Here is a 16,610-nt window from a genome sequence, read left to right as displayed (position 1 = left end):
TGTAATCTTTCATACGATAAATATTATCTTACATCAGGTTTATTTTTTACCACTAGTTTCCACTACCCATTAAATAATTCCTTTACGTACAATATGTAATTAACTTCTTGATATTACGTTCCCGGAATCAAGTGATTTTGGAAATGCATCGAAATATGAGTTATTTTTATTTTCATTCATGTTTTTTACCATCAGTAATAGTAAACTTTAATGTTCAATATATTCCGGTGGAGATAAAATAATGTTAAGCTTTTCGTAATACTGTTATTATTTGAGTAGATTCGATTCATTCTCTTATAAAATGCATTCTCTGACGCACTATGAAGATGACAAACCACAATGTATGAATAATTCATAACGCATATCACACACACACACTCATAATCACAATGAGACACACACACTCATTCGTAATCACAATCAAACGCACACACACACACACACACACACACACGCACGCGCGCACACGCACACACTCATAATCACAATCAAACACATACATACACACACATACTCATAATCACAATCAAACACACACACACACACATACTCATAATCACAATCAAACACACACACACTCATCATCACAATCAAACACACACACACTCATCATCACAATCAAACACACACACACTCATCACAATCAAACACACACACACACTCATCGTCACAATCAAACACACACAAAAACACAAAAGAAAAAAAATCAATCACATTAGCACATACAATCACACACACCACAAAAAGGCCATGTAAAAACTAAAAACCGTTGCCACTCCCACGAATGAATCCAAACGACCGAACTGCCTCGTTTCCCTCTTTACCACTTGGACAACCGCAGTGGGCAAAGACCAGCAGTGGGAAGCAGCCAAAGACTAAAGCAGCGAACATTCCCGAAGTGGAGTCCTTCTCAATCACACGCCTGTTGCCTTAGTTCGACTCCCAAAGCCGGGCGTTAAATTGCTGCCGACCGTTAGGGAGTAACCGGTGGAATCGACTTGCCGGAATAATGAAGGTATGTATGGTGGAGTAATTGGTAGAAATTGGTTAATTAATGGTGCGATTTGAAGAAATTGATAACTCGATAAATTAGATTGATATATGTAATGACAGTCTCGTGGCATCGCTCCGTTAAATACATAGCTGTGAATAGCTTACGAATTACTGATTGCGTACAAAGCGGGAAGGATGTTTGAAATTATGTTTACAATAAAAGGTTGAAGTACTGTAACTTCATTGCTAATTTACATAATTTAGAGTATTAATACTACATGTAGTCGGACTCGAAGTGAAATTTCTCATTTTGCAACAATTCTTTTGTGTATATATTAGGATGCCGCAGTTTTTCTTTAAAGAAATATGTGACTCGGATCTCGGAAATATTGCAGCACCTCATATGCAGTATGTATTTGATAAACCCCGGCACAATGTGTAGTTTCCTAATTTACATGCATTACTCTGACAGCCTTTCACTCGTTCTGTTACCATGGGGAAATTACGCGACCATAACTAACACTTGATATCCTCAAAGGGTAAAAATGTAAATATCAAGATATTGAATGTAATCTTAGGTGTTAGCTCTGCGCGTCTTTATAGCAGGCAATATTGATATGATACTGTTAAAGATTCCTTATACGGTTGAAGACCTGGCACTTAGAATAATTTTAATCTTGTTTGTAAGAAGTTTGAATGGGGATGAAAGGAGGCTGAATTTAAAAAAATGTACTTGTGAAATGATGGATGTTGACAGGTTATCTTATTTGTTTACGATTAATTGGTTCATTAAATGAGTGGTTGATTTACCATTTCAAAGATAAATTATTCGTAAATATGTAAATGTATATACAAAATTTACCTCCCTGACAGGGAATTGAACTAGGGTCCTCTGAAAATCCCGACTTCTAACCATATCTCCACGACGACCACTAAATGAATTGTCTAGCTATATGCCTTACAACCATCATGGAAGTCTATACTCTTAGAGCAGGGTAAATTTTCCGAATAACGCCGCGTTACGAAATACCATAAAAATGGTATCGATGGATTCCTCTCAACCTCTACTATTCATATATATAGTGGAAATAATGTGCGATTCCACCCCTGGACCCCACAATCTGGGTCTCGATAGTAGGGGAGGGCATGAAGTAGATCAGGGAATTGCGGGGTAAAAGATGAATTCCGGCCATAATGACACCACCACTCAATTGAGGGCACTCTATAATTAAACTGTAGCCCTAAGAGGGGGATTCCCTCCCCTTAACCCCCGCTATTCGGGGCACTTCGTGCAACATGTCTTGTGCAAAATACCTCGATAACCACCATCCTCGCCCTGAAATTCAAGCATGGTTGTTTACATATTTGGTAAATTTTCCGAACAACGCCGCGTTACGAAATACCATAAAAATGGTATCGATGGATTCCTCTCAACCTCTACTATTCATAGCTAGTGAAATTAATGAGCGCTTGCACCCCTGGAGCCCACAATCTAGGTCCCGATAGTAGGGGAGGGCATGAAGTAGATCAGGGAAATTGCGGGGTAAAATATGAATTCCAGCCATATTTCGTATGCAAAATCTTAACCAATTACCTACCTAACTTTGCTTAGGTTTGAAGTTTGCCCTAGCCAAGAGGGGGGCTTAGCCCCCCCTGGACCCCCCTCCTAGGTCATTGGGTTAAGATTTTGCATACGAAATATGCCCCGAAGTAGGATGAGGTAGCACAAAGTGCCTTAAAAAAAAGACCCAGATTGTGGGGACCAGAGATGGAATCGCGCATGATTTCCAATTTATATGAACAGTAGAGGTTGATAGGAATCCATCGATACCATTTTTATGGTATTTCGTAACATTTTACCCCGTAATTTCCCTGCTCTACTTCATGCCCTCCCCTACTATCGGGACCCAGATTGTGGGCTCCAAGGGTGGAAGCGCTCATTAATTTCACTAGCTATGAATAGTAGAGGTTGAGAGGAATCCAATGATACCACTTTTGTGGTATTTCGTAATGCGGCGGCGTTCGGAAAATTTACCACATATTTACTGCTCCTGACGAGCTACTGGACTGGAAACTCTCAATGAATTACCTCCATGCGCAATTATGTTCTATCAATAGATGGCACAATATTCCCCATTGTTTACATTATAATTATAGTGCCCTCTATTGAGTGGTCGTCAATATCGGTCCTAGTTTCCTATCCTGAGGAATACATGCGCTCATGCGCAGTACTTCACACAACATCTAAGTCTCAATTGCTGTCATCATGGCGCACTGTAACGATTATTTGTGGTCGCGACATCTACATAAGTAGCACGGAGTGCCATGAATAGGGGATCCGTAGGGGGGGAGTAAGGCCCCCTTTAGCTAGGTCTAACTTCAAAACTAGGCAAAGTTAAGTAGGTAATTGGATTAAGATTTTGCATACGAAATATGCCCCGAAGTAGCACTAGGTAGCATGAGGTGCCTTGGATAAGGGATACCCAGATTTTGGGGTACAGGGGCGGAATCGCGCATTATATCCACTATACATGAATAGTAGAGGTTGAATGAAATCTATCGATACCACTTTTGTGCTATTTAGTAACGCAACGTTATTCGGAAAATTTTCCAGCCATTTATTCATAGTTCGTTACTCTACTACAACCTTGCCAATGTATTCCCATACTATTATTCCTGGGAATTAGCTCCCCCGCCATGCACGACCATCTAGGCCTAAAGAGTAGAGGGTATAAATTATATAATTGAAAAATGGCGATTTGCTTTTATATACGAAGATTGTTAGCTGCCCCCACCCCCCACACACACACCAAGCAAAAAGGTAGTGTGTAAGCTATCTTATGAGGTTCTAGAAATTAAGATTCGATATAACGCTTAGTCTGGGGTGATACGCTCCATCCTGCTGTATATACTTACTATAAAGGGTTAGCAGAGTCTACGTCACTCTAGTGCTTAATGGATTTCCTTGAATGGGGCCCAATTTCTGGGTTATAGTTGCATGTAATTCCTAAATACATTAATAATATGGATGAAGAGAAATCCATCAATAACGCAATCATAGTAATAGGCGATTCGGCACTATTAAGCTGGGTCCACAATTACACGTATCGTATCATCGTTGCGTATCGCCCGGTGATACGCAACGATGATACGATACGGTGCAAAAGTGTATATTGTACCCGTTGCGTATCCGCGTGTCGTATCATCGTTCCGTGATGCAACAGTATCATCCAGTTTCTTCTCTGACACTAGTAGCCATGAGTGCAAGTGTGCAGTTGGCTGCGGCCGCGTATATTTTTATTCATGAATATATATATATCTATATATACATATATAATAATTATATGAAACATAATCACACACTCGTGGCTATCCTCTACAAGACTGAGCTTGCAACGGGAGTCACAGGACGATGCAACGCTCCCCGTCCACATGAGGGTAGATGCGTTGTGTATCATTCCTTTGATGTGACGGCAAAAGACCGACAAATGATGGATCGAGCCCGTTGGGTATCTTTATCGTATTTTGATACGCAACGGTGCAACGCTCTCCCGCCAACACTGTAACGCAACGATACGTGTAAATGCAACAAGTGTGGACGCAGCTTTAGGAGTATTTACCAATGTGATATTAAATTAGGAAGTAAACTAAACTTGATCACTTTGCCAAATATTGACGCTTACCAGAAACTAGACTTGATATTTGAAAATGGCTGGTTATTTTTTCCGCACCTTGTGTTGAAAAGGTGCTCTGGTTTGTATGTTCATTGTAGTCCGATGTCACGAACCACAGAATATTACATATGCTAGAATTTTTAATTCGTTGTATATTCCTAGCTTTACGTTTTCATCAGTTATTTTATCAGATAACTATCAAAGTGGATGTCGTTTATCTTTAACTTAAGGAAGCAAAGTGTCGCCACTCTTTAAACTATAGTAATGAATTGAATAGGTTATTAATCATTATTTACGGTTTATCTTATTTCTCTCTGGAAATTTACTGAATATATACAAATAGTCAAGAATTAATTTACTAACCATACTTTATTTTTAGGTCTTTATTCTGATGGCACTAGTTGCAATCTCAAATGCAATGCAACACGACCACCATGACTCTGATGTGAGTACCTTTTCTTGGCTGTAGATAAAAAAAAAAAGAAAAAAAAATATGGCTCTAAATGTAGGTAGTCTAAGTTCTTCAGTGATGGTTTACTTGTCAATTTCATTTAATGTGCATTATCAAAAATACATTTTATTCGTTATCAAAGCTACTTTAAGAACTTTTTTCTTTCAGATGTCGGGTACTGGGAGAATTTTCGGATTACGAAGTATCTCTGAGACGTGTTTAACGGACTTCCGTGTTTGCACCAGCATTGGGCCGCTTTCTGCAAATTGCTTTGAGAGGCTTATAGATTGTGATAACAGAATAACTATTAGTGCTGGTGGCAATCCTACTCCCGGTGGCGCTGGTGGCAATCCTGCTCCTGGTGGCGCTGGCGGCGCTGGTGGCAATCCTGCTCCCGGTGGCGCTGGCGGCGCTGGTGGCAATCCTGCTCCCGGTGGCGCTGGCGGCGCTGGTGGCAATCCTGCTCCTGGTGGCGCTGGCGGCGCTGGTGGCAATCCTGCTCCCGGTGGCGCTGGCGGCGCTGGTGGCAATCCTGCTCCTGGTGGCGCTGGCGGCGCTGGTGGCAATCCTGCTCCTGGTGGCGCTGGCGGCGCTGGTGGCAATCCTGCTCCTGGTGGCGCTGGCGGCGCTGGTGGCAATCCTGCTCCTGGTGGCGCTGGCGGCGCTGGTGGCAATCCTGCTCCTGGTGGCGCTGGCGGCGCTGGTGGCAATCCTGCTCCCGGTGGCGCTGGCGGCGCTGGTGGCAATCCTGCTCCTGGTGGCGCTGGCGGCGCTGGTGGCAATCCTGCTCCTGGTGGCGCTGGCGGCGCTGGTGGCAATCCTGCTCCTGGTGGCGCTGGCGGCGCTGGTGGCAATCCTGCTCCTGGTGGCGCTGGCGGCGCTGGTGGCAATCCTGCTCCTGGTGGCGCTGGCGGCGCTGGTGGCAATCCTGCTCCTGGTGGCGCTGGCGGCGCTGGTGGCAATCCTGCTCCCGGTGGCGCTGGCGGCGCTGGCGGCAATCCTGCTCCCGGTGGCGCTGGCGGCGCTGGCGGCGCTGGCGGCAATCCTGCTCCCGGTGGCGCTGGCGGCGCTGGCGGCAATCCTGCTCCCGGTGGCGCTGGCGGCGCTGGCGGCAATCCTGCTCCCGTTGGCGCTGGCGGCGCTGGTGACGGAGCGCCATGAAACATGTAAATTATGAATAGAATAAGCCAAAGTTTGTTCGCATTTCAGAATTTTTTATATAAATCTGAAAGATTAATTGCGCTCTTTTGAATTAGTGTGGAAATTTTTTTTAAGGAAAGGGAAGGTCACTTTCACAAGCTTTTGAAAAGAGAAGGAAAGCCAAATGATCGGCATCCATTTTCGGTAATTATTAATGCACTAATGTTTGGAATAAAAGAGAATTGGCTTTTCACTGGCTTGAACACAATTTTACTAGTCGACTCATGAAGATGTATACAGTAAAATAAATCTAGATATTAATAGTTGATTTTTAACCTACAACGAACCAGATAAGTTGTAAGCTAATCGGTGGTTCTTTACCCCCCCCCCCTCCCCATCACCCTTTACGATCAAGCAATATCAGCACAATCGAGTAGGTTGCGTTTTGTACTTGCATCGTGTCAATGTTCAAACCTGAAGTCCCTTGGCTGAATCTTAGTGACTTCATTATTACGAAGCTTTGAACGTGGTCTCTAAACTTGTTGGGCAGAGTTTCGAAGACTGAGTCACTCAGTGTGGACTAGATGCGCATAGACAGTGCATGATGACGAAGCCCATTAAGCACTGCTGAGTCATGTGGATCCGGCATAAGATTTGCTGTAATAGAATAAGTAAGGACCAAGACTTTTGTTTCTGTAGTTTAATCTTTAGGGGGACCAGTTTAGTTTCGCATTTTAAGATTTTGAACTTTTTATTCTTACATGGAAATGTCCGTAGATTTATTTTTGTATTCTAATTATGTGAAAATTAGGGACATGGATTTTACTCGATTTAACATTTTTGACAGGTCGGTATACCTTTCCATGTAAACGCATAACGGTCATGAACTGTGCTTTAACTCGACAAATTTGTGCGTAATTGAGTTTTATGTTTCTAGCAGAAAAGATGTGAAAGATCATTGACATTCAGGCCATAGCTATTCATTGGTTGAACATATTCTAGTAGGGCCCGGAAAAAAGTGCAAGCAAAGGAGTGCATCAGACACGTCCTTATTGTATTTATGAATGAGACGAGACCCGTTCCATTTTAATGAGTCATTGATCAATAGGCAAGGGGGTTTTCGTTACCCATCAAACAAATGGTACTAAATACTCAAAATTGTAACAATTTTCTAATCTAATTGATCCCCCCTGCGTATAGTGTACACATAAAATCTAGTACAGAAGACTAAGGGGAAGTGGGCATACTTTTTTGTGCGATTATAAAAAGTTTAGTGACTGGAACTTATCGTGATTGTGATATTCAAAACTGACTGATAAATAAGGGGCATAACTCCAAACACCAGCAAAAATAGATCTTTGAAAGGCGCCCATCCACTGGCTCGACCAAGCCCTAGTTAGTGATGGCAGGAAGATGCCAACTTCTTGCTATGCAATATGTAAAGGCATAATTAGGAGATGAACCAAAATATACTTATCTGCAATGTCCCTATGCCAGTATGGCTGGTTTGTGCTGCAGTACATGCAGCCTTAAGCACGGGGATGGTTATTCCTTTTTACTTTGTGAAGATTTTAAATTTGAAGGGTAAAAATGTCCTCCCCCAAATGAATAACTCTTACTTGAAATGGACTCTGTACTTTAATTTTAGTCGATTACAATATTCTGCCAGATGGCACAACAGCCTCGTGATAAAGTAAACAATTCTAGTGACAAAGCGAGAAAGGCCTCGATATGGCAAGTGCCACTTCCTCGCTCAGAAATAAAATCTCTTGTGCTGCGCCATATCCAACGAGTTAAACCCCTCATACCTGGTGTCAGTGCAAATACAACCTAAAGTATGAAGAAAATTAATTCGCAAAAGATACGAAAAAGGATATCTCCTGAACTTCCAATTCTAAAGCCACGTCCACACGGTCGCGCAATGCCCGTCGGGCACGAAGGCTTTGCCCTTGTACGAGCAGTTTCAGCGGGCAAACCATCAAACTGTCCGCTCCCGGCGCCAATGGAGGGCAGTGGATCGAGGTCTTCCGTCCCTGCCAAACGCACGAGGTAAGGTGCAGGCAGATCCACTGACTACCACGTTATTAGTACACCATGTCCACACCGAGTACTAGTGCATATTGGTCACGACAAGAATAGTGCTATCTTCTTCCGAACTATGGCGTGAACCATGGTGATCGTACCGTAATGAACCACTCGCTCACAACTGCTGGCGTCCGACTACCCTCCAACCACCACAGACAGCTGTGTGGACACCTACGCCGGCATAGTCTGCAGACTTTGCCCTGCCAGGCACAGCTCGACCGTGTGGACGTGGCTTTACAGGCTAAAGTTGCCGAGCAAAGCTCGTCTGTCTGAGCGCGGCCTGGGTAGTCGCCTGGGTGGCATTCTCCGAAGGGGAGTGGGCGCATGGGCATAACATGGAAATTCCCAAATGTGTTAATAAATTCCGCCCAACATGCCAGAAAAAATACTTGACCATATAATTTTGGCTTCACTACCAAGATCTTCATCAAACATCAAATAAATATTATATGTAATTCTGAAGGAATGGCTTGCTGACACGATTTTCACATGAAATTTCATGTTAGCATATATATTTTTCAGCCCTCAGAGAAGAGGCCGCCTCGGAATATACCAACTTGGTAAACGGGCATCCTTTGAATATGATGCCACAGGTTATGCCTTATCCACACGCGGGGCAAATAGCTGGAATGTCCGTGGCCATTGTTGAAACTGCCCGGTGGTGGGAAATGACAACTCGTTAATTACATTTTACTCTAAAGAATTTATTGGCCATCTTAAACATTCATACTCTACATAGTTCTGCGGAAATAAATAAGCCCTGCATGGGCATTCATTTCTAGTTTATATCGTGCCGTTCCAGTGCATTACTTCCCAATGGACGCGAAAATGTAAGGGAATAAGACCAGCACATCTTACCAACTTGTGAAGAAGAAAGTGATGGTACAAATGATGAATCATTGGTGAAAGATGATAATATCCCTAACAGTGCTTGAGTGCTCCGCTGAGGCGAACACTGATCTTGATACCATCACTTAACAGGAAACGGGAGAGGCTTCCTGCTTTGCCCCTGCTCAGAGCACAATCCGCGATGCAAGGAAACAAAAGAAACCAAATTTGTATGTAAAAATGTAAACAAATTATGTGTGTACAAGTAAATGTAAGTTTGTATAGAATGTTATTTTTATAATCTACAAAACGGTATTAAATGTTGAGAGAATCGATAGGTTTATTTGTACACCCATGCATGCTCGCTCTACACACACGACATACACACCTACTTATATACATATATATGGTTATATACACATACACACGCAAAGATATACATACATATCCAAGACTTGAATGCATTATCAGAATAGGAGTGTTAAATCTGTTGTCATAGTGGCCAGTCATAAATGTCATTTTTTTTCTGTAAAATTATAGTAATAATAATATGCTGCATATATTCTGGTAGGCCCACATAAGATTTCTTCAACTCCTCCATAGTTAAATTACTAAGTACCATAATGCTTGTTCTGGTAACACTGCTAAAACTTCAGGGAAAAAAAAAAAAAAAAAAATGCTTGTGCCCCTCGTGTGGACGCGGTCTTTGGTCCCGCCCCGATGAGCGAGCTTTGCTGGATGTAACGTTACAAATGGAGAAACAGCTAGTAAAACATCGTTCTCATGATAATTTTTCGCCGTTTCTCTATTTCTTGACTTCGCATCGAGTGACGGAGAGCGCCACATAAAATTATCCCACGGAGTACAAGATAATCAACATCTCTGTTAGGATTGAGAAAATCAGTCTAAAGCTTAATCTTATAGCACAGGTTGATCATATTCTAAATATATCTATTACTGCCATCCTGAGACGAATTTCTCACTTGCTCCATATGTAAAAACAATATTAATATCATTATTTCCCTTTTTTAGCTTCTGGAAATGTTCATATCGGATCATAATATAGCGTGCCTTTGTAAAACGGCATGTAAATCCATTGATGATAACACTACTTTATTATAATTGAAAGTTTCAAAATCACTAGTGCAGGATTTCCCAACCGTTTCCAACCCTAGCACCCCCTGTAATCAGATTTTGGCAGTCCAGCACCCACTCGTCTGGCTGATATCTGATTACTAGGATATAAAGGAAAGTCAAATGCACTGCTTGATCATTCACTTTGAGTCATCATTACTAAAAGCAGCTGCACACATTTTTGATAGAAAATTTAATAAGAAAACCCAAGAAAAAGAAAATAGCATAGCTCAAATATACTCGGTTAGGTAATCAATAGGGCTGTGACATTATGCTTTTGGCATAAAGCATATTCTTTTAGCATATTTCATTTTAAAGAATATGCTTTTCATAGGCCATTTTAAAAGAATATGCTTTTTATAAAAAAAATGTTTTTTATGTAAACTCTATTCTTTTTACTAAAAATCTATGCTTTTATACGCCAGATGAGTAAATTCAGTGTGTTTTGTTCACAAAATCATTCAAGGATGCGGCTATAATAGAAATATAGAATACCACTACTACACTATTTTATTTACGCCTTAAAACTGCATGATAAAACGAGGGAAGAGGGAAGATAAACGAGGAGGGGGAGGAAGGGAGGGAAATATGGAGAGGGGGTAGGAAGAGGAGGAGGGTACGAACAAGGGGATGAACTATGTGGTTGGAGCTTGATTACGTCACAGGTATTATGTCACCAATTTATGTTCGTTTCTTTGGGAGAGACGTTTAACTTTCTCCTTTTTATAGGGAGAAGTGGCATTATTATGTACTGTTGGTAATGTTTTGTCACTAATGAATCCTAAGTTTTTGGGTGTTGGTTACTACAGTATTGTTTAGTGTTTTTGTTACTAAAGCTTATTTAGTGTTCTTGTTACTACAGCCTATTGTTTTTTGTTCTTGTTACTACAGGCTACATAGTTATTATTTGTTCTTGTTACTACAGCCTATTGTTTGTTGTTTTTGTTACTACAGTCTACATATTTTTTTTTTTTTTTATGTAGAAACCTTTTTTTACATATTTGAATACATAAAAAATCATATTACTCAATACTCAATCTTGACTATTTTCTGCCCTTTATTTTAAAAAATCGTGACATCGATGACACAATGTGTAATAAGTTCCCCCTTACGCAAAGTGAGCAACTGATCATGGAAAAAGAAAATATCCATATAACAAACATATATTAGAGCATAAAAAGCATATTGTCAAGCATAAAAAACTTATTTATGAGCATAAAAAGCATATTTTAAAGCATAAAAAGCATATTTTAAAGCATAAAAAGCATATTTTAAAGCATAAAAAGCATATTTTAAAGCATAAAGCAAATTTTAAAGCATAAAAAACATTTTTTAAAGCATAAAAAGCATTTTTTAAAAAGCATAAAAAGCATTTCTGTAAAAGCATAATGTCACAGCCCTAGTAATCAATAATATATACATCAATGTATGAATACATCGCTTCCCAGCACCCCAGGTTGGGAAATGCTGTTCTATGGTGCGAAGCCTGGACATACGACTGCCAAAGCTAGGCACATACCACTGAACAGTTTGATTCCTGCTAGAAAATAAGGTTAATGGTAATTAATACCACATTCAAGAAGTGATCTAGGATTTTTTTTAAAAAGTTCTATTAAATAGACTACAAGACTTATATGTTCATTATCTTGTATATTGGTGATACTATATCACTGATGATGGTGTTTTTTTGAAATGGGTAATAAAAGGCAGGGAGAAAATAGAATAAGATAGTATATTCAGAATAATTTTGTTATCATTGCTAACTTTTTCTTTCTTATCACATCATACTAATTGTCAAAAAAAATAATTGCACAGTTACATGCTAACTTGTGATTATTCAAGATAAAGCACACAAACTGCTTTATAATTATGATGATTAATAACATTTTTAGCATATCTCAGCCATTACAATTAGCCCAAGAAAAGGCCCTGCTTGCCAATTATGCTTTTGAACTTACCCTTTATCAAACCCACTTTATTCTCTGTACACAGTCATTAAATTACAATCCAAAATCATCATGTTAACCTCCTCCTCCACTTTCAACATCATACTCAGCATTACCAATGTCTGAGCCACCAGTTTTGACATATCAAGAGACCCATACCTATATGATTAGGAGTCATGACATATTGGCAATGCTGAATGGTGGACTTGGGTGTGGAAGACGTTACATCTTATTCCCTGGAAGTATGCACGTCTTGTTTTTTATTTACTTCATGTTTACAGGTACAATCCATAACATGATATGACTACATGTGTGATGTTTGGTCACCTTCATAAAATCCCTAATTCACTTTGTTTTACGAATTTGAAAGAAGGAAAAAGTGGCCAAAATAAACACAGCAACCCTCTTGACTTATTACATCAGTTGCATTATATCACACAGAAGATAAAAATAGTTTTACAGTCGGTATCTATTTTTCCTAAATGAAATCAAACTAGTATAATATAGATTCATAAATGGAATGTCTTTCTCAATCATCAAAGTCTACCTACAGTGTAATTTAGGGTACAATATGAGAACAAAAAATCACATTTTTTAACCATTCTTACAATATTGAATCTAATTACTGAATAAAGTAGCCTTCAAATGACCCATTAGCTACATTTAGGTTGATAAATGGATCAAATCTTCATCTTAAGCTGTTTTTCACTGTCTACACATCTAAATTTGCCTGGTTTTGATTAATTTTATCTAGTATTGACCATCCTGTAATCATTCAGAAAACAATTAGGCTAACAACTTTATGAAAAAAAAAATCCCTTGAAGGCTTCTTTATCTTAAAGCATCTAAATTTGCCTGGATTTGCTCCATTTGGTCATACAATTGATAGAGTTGATCTTGATCAAACTGCATGACCAAAGACTCCATAGGTCCCATCTTGGTGCTTGAAGGCTCCTTGCAGCTGCTGTGAGAGGGAAATAAATATCCTTTCTCAAAAAATAAATATCCTTTTCCAAAAAATAACTTTCACTAAAATTATAACATTGCCATACAGTACAATCTTACTTTAAACACATAATTACTCTTCACACTGCATCAGAAAATCAGACTGAAACAAAAGGAAGCCAAAAAAATATTTTTCCAAGAGCAGTAATAACTAAGAACTTTAAGAAACCACTCTGGAAAAATGGGAATGCTGTTACTATGATAGCAAATTATACATGATAGATAGAAAATTACCTGAGGCTCAGCTGTAAATGTGCAATGGGGTGAGTCTGTCTCGCACATCCTGATGAAGCTGTCTTCAGGTGAAGATCCCATGAAATATCTGCCAGCTGTTGATAACATATGAGGAGTTATCACAGTGGCAATTCTCTCTCAGTCAAATATTTTCCCTTTGCACGTCATAAGTTTTGGTGAAACATGTGTAGGTACTTACTAAAAATTCCAAATGACTACCTCAATATTCAAGTAACAAAGAACACAAGCATTTTAATTTGGTCACAAGCACATTTTTTAAAAAAGAAAATCTCCTTATTCAATTTCCATGGAGTAATCCCAATGCCACTCAAGTCCCCTTCTCATTCCCACTCCTTCTCCTCCTTCCCATTCCTTCTCACTCCCCATTTTCTTCTCCCTTCCATTTCACTCTGCTTTTCTCTTTTTTTTTACCTCTTTTATGTGTCTCTCCTCATCATCCCTCTATTTAATTCTTTCTCCTTCCATATTCACCCTCATTTTCATCTTTGTCCCGACTACTTTTTCTATCTCCTAACTCTTCCTTCCTCTTTTCCTCCTCCTTTCATTTCCCTCTCCCTCCCTCCCTTTCTCTTTAACTAATACAAAAATGTCTTATAAGGACACTCGCCTGCTTCGCTGAAAGGCTTCGCTGCCGCAACGTTTCCACAATTTGTTTTGCATTTGTCGTCCAGTGTTCCACAAATATACTGGCTTTATCTGAAGTCATTTCACATGCTTGAAGCTGTTCTCCAAGGAAGGCTGGTCTTACCATCCCATGCGCTGCCTGTTGGAAATAGAAATGGGTGTATATTATTTATTATTATTCTATCTAATCATCAGTTTTAACTTATATATAAAGAGTTCTCTTTACATATTCATTCTTATTTTTCTCACAATCTATTTCTACTGTGGCTTAACCCTTTCCCGACGGGGCACTCGCTACGCGAAGACCCCAATGCCGGGCGATTGCAATATTGCATTAAAATCGTCATACTGGCTTGACGCCCCGGCATCGGGAGTTTGGCTGTGTCACACGGGTGTGACGCACCGTCGTCATAGGGTTAACCCTCTCTGGACGGGTGGTACACTACGGTACTGCACATTCAAGAGCCCAGTTGCCGGGTGGCACCATAAGGTGCCAGTCATTTAATTGATTTAGGCCTAAGCGCTCGAAAGCCCCTGCACTGTGACATGCAGGTGGGCATAGATATGTTTGCCCAGTCTCAAGGACAGATTTTATTTCAGAGCAACATACCTTGACTTTTCCCACTCTCTTTTAGTCACTCATTTTAAACCTGGAGCCATTTTTGTGTTTGTCATTTTTTGTTTTATTGCATTTAGAAACATATCTGTCATATTACAGGCTCTATTAATGCTACATTTGACTAAATTTTAGTATAATGTCCATATCAGCTCATTATTTTCTTTACTCTTTTGTGATAGAAGTATTGTTGTTTTAAGGGAGGAGAAAAAGCATCTTAATTTTTTTTCGAATTTGTGTACAGTCATGAACGAATACAAAAAATGTTACCATCCACAATGAAGATAAGATGAAGACGTAGGGCAGAGGAAGGAAACCTGTGCTTATGACTGTGAGTGCCACAGTACAAAACATCCCTGCTGGCACAGGGGCACATTGTAGACACGGCATGGTTTTGAGTCCCCTTTCTTTTCTTGTTCTGCCTGCACATCCTTCTATGGCAACTTGCTGTATGCCATCGCTCTCTTAACCCAATCCCAACGGGCCGGTGATAAGTGGAAACCCCCTACACCAGGCCTATGCACCGGTGTAGGGGGTGTGATGCACCGTTGTCAAAGGGTTAAGATAGAGCTTGCTAGAGACTGGATGGGTGCCATTCAAGGCTTTCTCTCCTGCTGGTGCTAGGATAAAGTGGTGCCATGTAGGTTTTGATGTTAAATGAAGCCCACTTTGGTTAATATTATTGCAATTATAGTAATTGTAGTTGCTATTGTCATCATCACTCACTCACTACACACATTAAAGAAACACAGTGATCCAAAATCCCTCGACGTCATGTACATCACGTGTCATGTAAGTCATGACACCTGTCTGCAATGGCTTAACATTTTAAGAAAGCTTGAGAGAACTAGTCTGCCTCATAACAAAACTAACAAAACATGAATCAGTATAGTTATATAAATAGAGCTCTTAACCCACAGTGGACGGGTGTCATGACATACATGACGTAGGAGCTTTGGCCTGACGATGGGCGTCCTGACGTACATGACGTTCGGGGATTTTGGATCACTGTGCTATTTTATTTTACTATGAAAAAGGAATGAGTGATGATGGCTACTGCAGTCATAATTACTATAATTACCGTAATACCATGCTAGCTTAACGTCCAAAACCTAGATGGCACCACTTTTTCCTAGCACCAGCAAGAGAGAGAGCCTTGAATGGCACCCATCCACGGTCTCTAGCAAGCACTATCTTTATAGAGCGATGACACACACTAAGTTGACGAACTCTTGCTCAAAAGTACCGCCGATGAAGGATGTGCAGTCAGAACGGGAAGAGGAAGATGACTCAATCCATACCCAGTGTCTAAAATGTACTCCTGTGCCAATATGGATGCCTTTCACTGTGGCACTCACAGTCACAAGCACAGGTTTCATTCCTCTTCTATTTATCTTTATTGTAGGTGGTTATATGTTTCGTATTCGTTCATGACAGCACAAAAATACGAAAAAAATATAGTTGCCTTTTGTCCTCCCATAAAACAGCAATACTTCTATCACACTGAGTATAAAGAAAATAATGAGCTAATATGGATAATATACTACAATTTTAGTCTACTGCAGCACTGGTAGAGCCTGTCATATGGCATATATAAGTCTCTAAACTCAATAAACCACACAAAAAAACAAAACACAAAAAACGCTCTAGTTTTTCAATGAATGACTGAAAGAGAGTGGGAATGTTCAAATTATAATGCTTCAAGCAGTCTCTGTTTAAAATAAAACTTATCCCGGAGGCTGGGCAAGCATATTTATCCCCGTCTGCAATGGGTTAATAATCCTAAAATCAAATCAAAACTTTTACCTTCTGAAATGTTGAAGAGTATTACTTCTTTAGTTTATACTTGCAAAACTTAA

General features: G+C 40.1%; 2 protein-coding genes across 4 annotated transcripts in view; one reads left to right on the top strand and one right to left on the bottom strand.

The window, feature by feature from the left end:
* The first annotated feature begins 858 nt into the window (after window positions 1–858).
* On the top strand, window positions 859–6,579 carry LOC122264189 (uncharacterized). The gene is made up of 3 exons (XM_043032969.2): window positions 859–1,015; window positions 5,047–5,112; window positions 5,287–6,579. The coding sequence occupies exons 1-3, from the start codon at window positions 1,010–1,012 to the stop codon at window positions 6,277–6,279; spliced, it is 1,065 nt and encodes a 354-aa protein (XP_042888903.2). The 5' UTR covers window positions 859–1,009; the 3' UTR covers window positions 6,280–6,579.
* A 5,439-nt stretch (window positions 6,580–12,018) lies between these two features.
* The window catches only part of Vlet (COMM domain containing 10 protein valette), a 7,678-nt gene continuing 3,086 nt past the window's right edge, over window positions 12,019–16,610 (bottom strand). For 2 of the 3 annotated variants that reach the window (XM_043032973.2, XM_043032975.2), the window contains 3 exons: window positions 14,119–14,274; window positions 13,491–13,585; window positions 12,019–13,215 (listed from right to left, as the gene is read on the bottom strand). In XM_043032973.2, coding sequence (XP_042888907.1) covers window positions 13,083–13,215; window positions 13,491–13,585; window positions 14,119–14,274 — 384 coding nt within the window. In that variant the 3' untranslated portion in view covers window positions 12,019–13,082. The remainder of the gene's footprint in view (window positions 13,216–13,490; window positions 13,586–14,118; window positions 14,275–16,610) is intronic. The other variant, XM_043032974.2, reaches the window with a different exon arrangement.

This window comes from Penaeus japonicus, unplaced genomic scaffold, assembly GCF_977035675.1.
Source record: "Penaeus japonicus unplaced genomic scaffold, GWHDUDI00000001_assembly GWHDUDI00000012, whole genome shotgun sequence".
Lineage (NCBI taxonomy): Eukaryota > Metazoa > Arthropoda > Malacostraca > Decapoda > Penaeidae > Penaeus > Penaeus japonicus.
Note: the sequence above shows the minus strand (reverse complement) of the source record. Positions and strands in the feature narration are given on the sequence as shown.

What these genes read in the sequence shown, in the direction of transcription:
- LOC122264189 (XM_043032969.2), top strand. An exon ending in ACGACCACCATGACTCTGAT is followed by an intron (nt 5,113 to 5,286) that starts GTGAGTACCTTT and finishes TTTTTCTTTCAG; the next exon opens with ATGTCGGGTACTGGGAGAAT.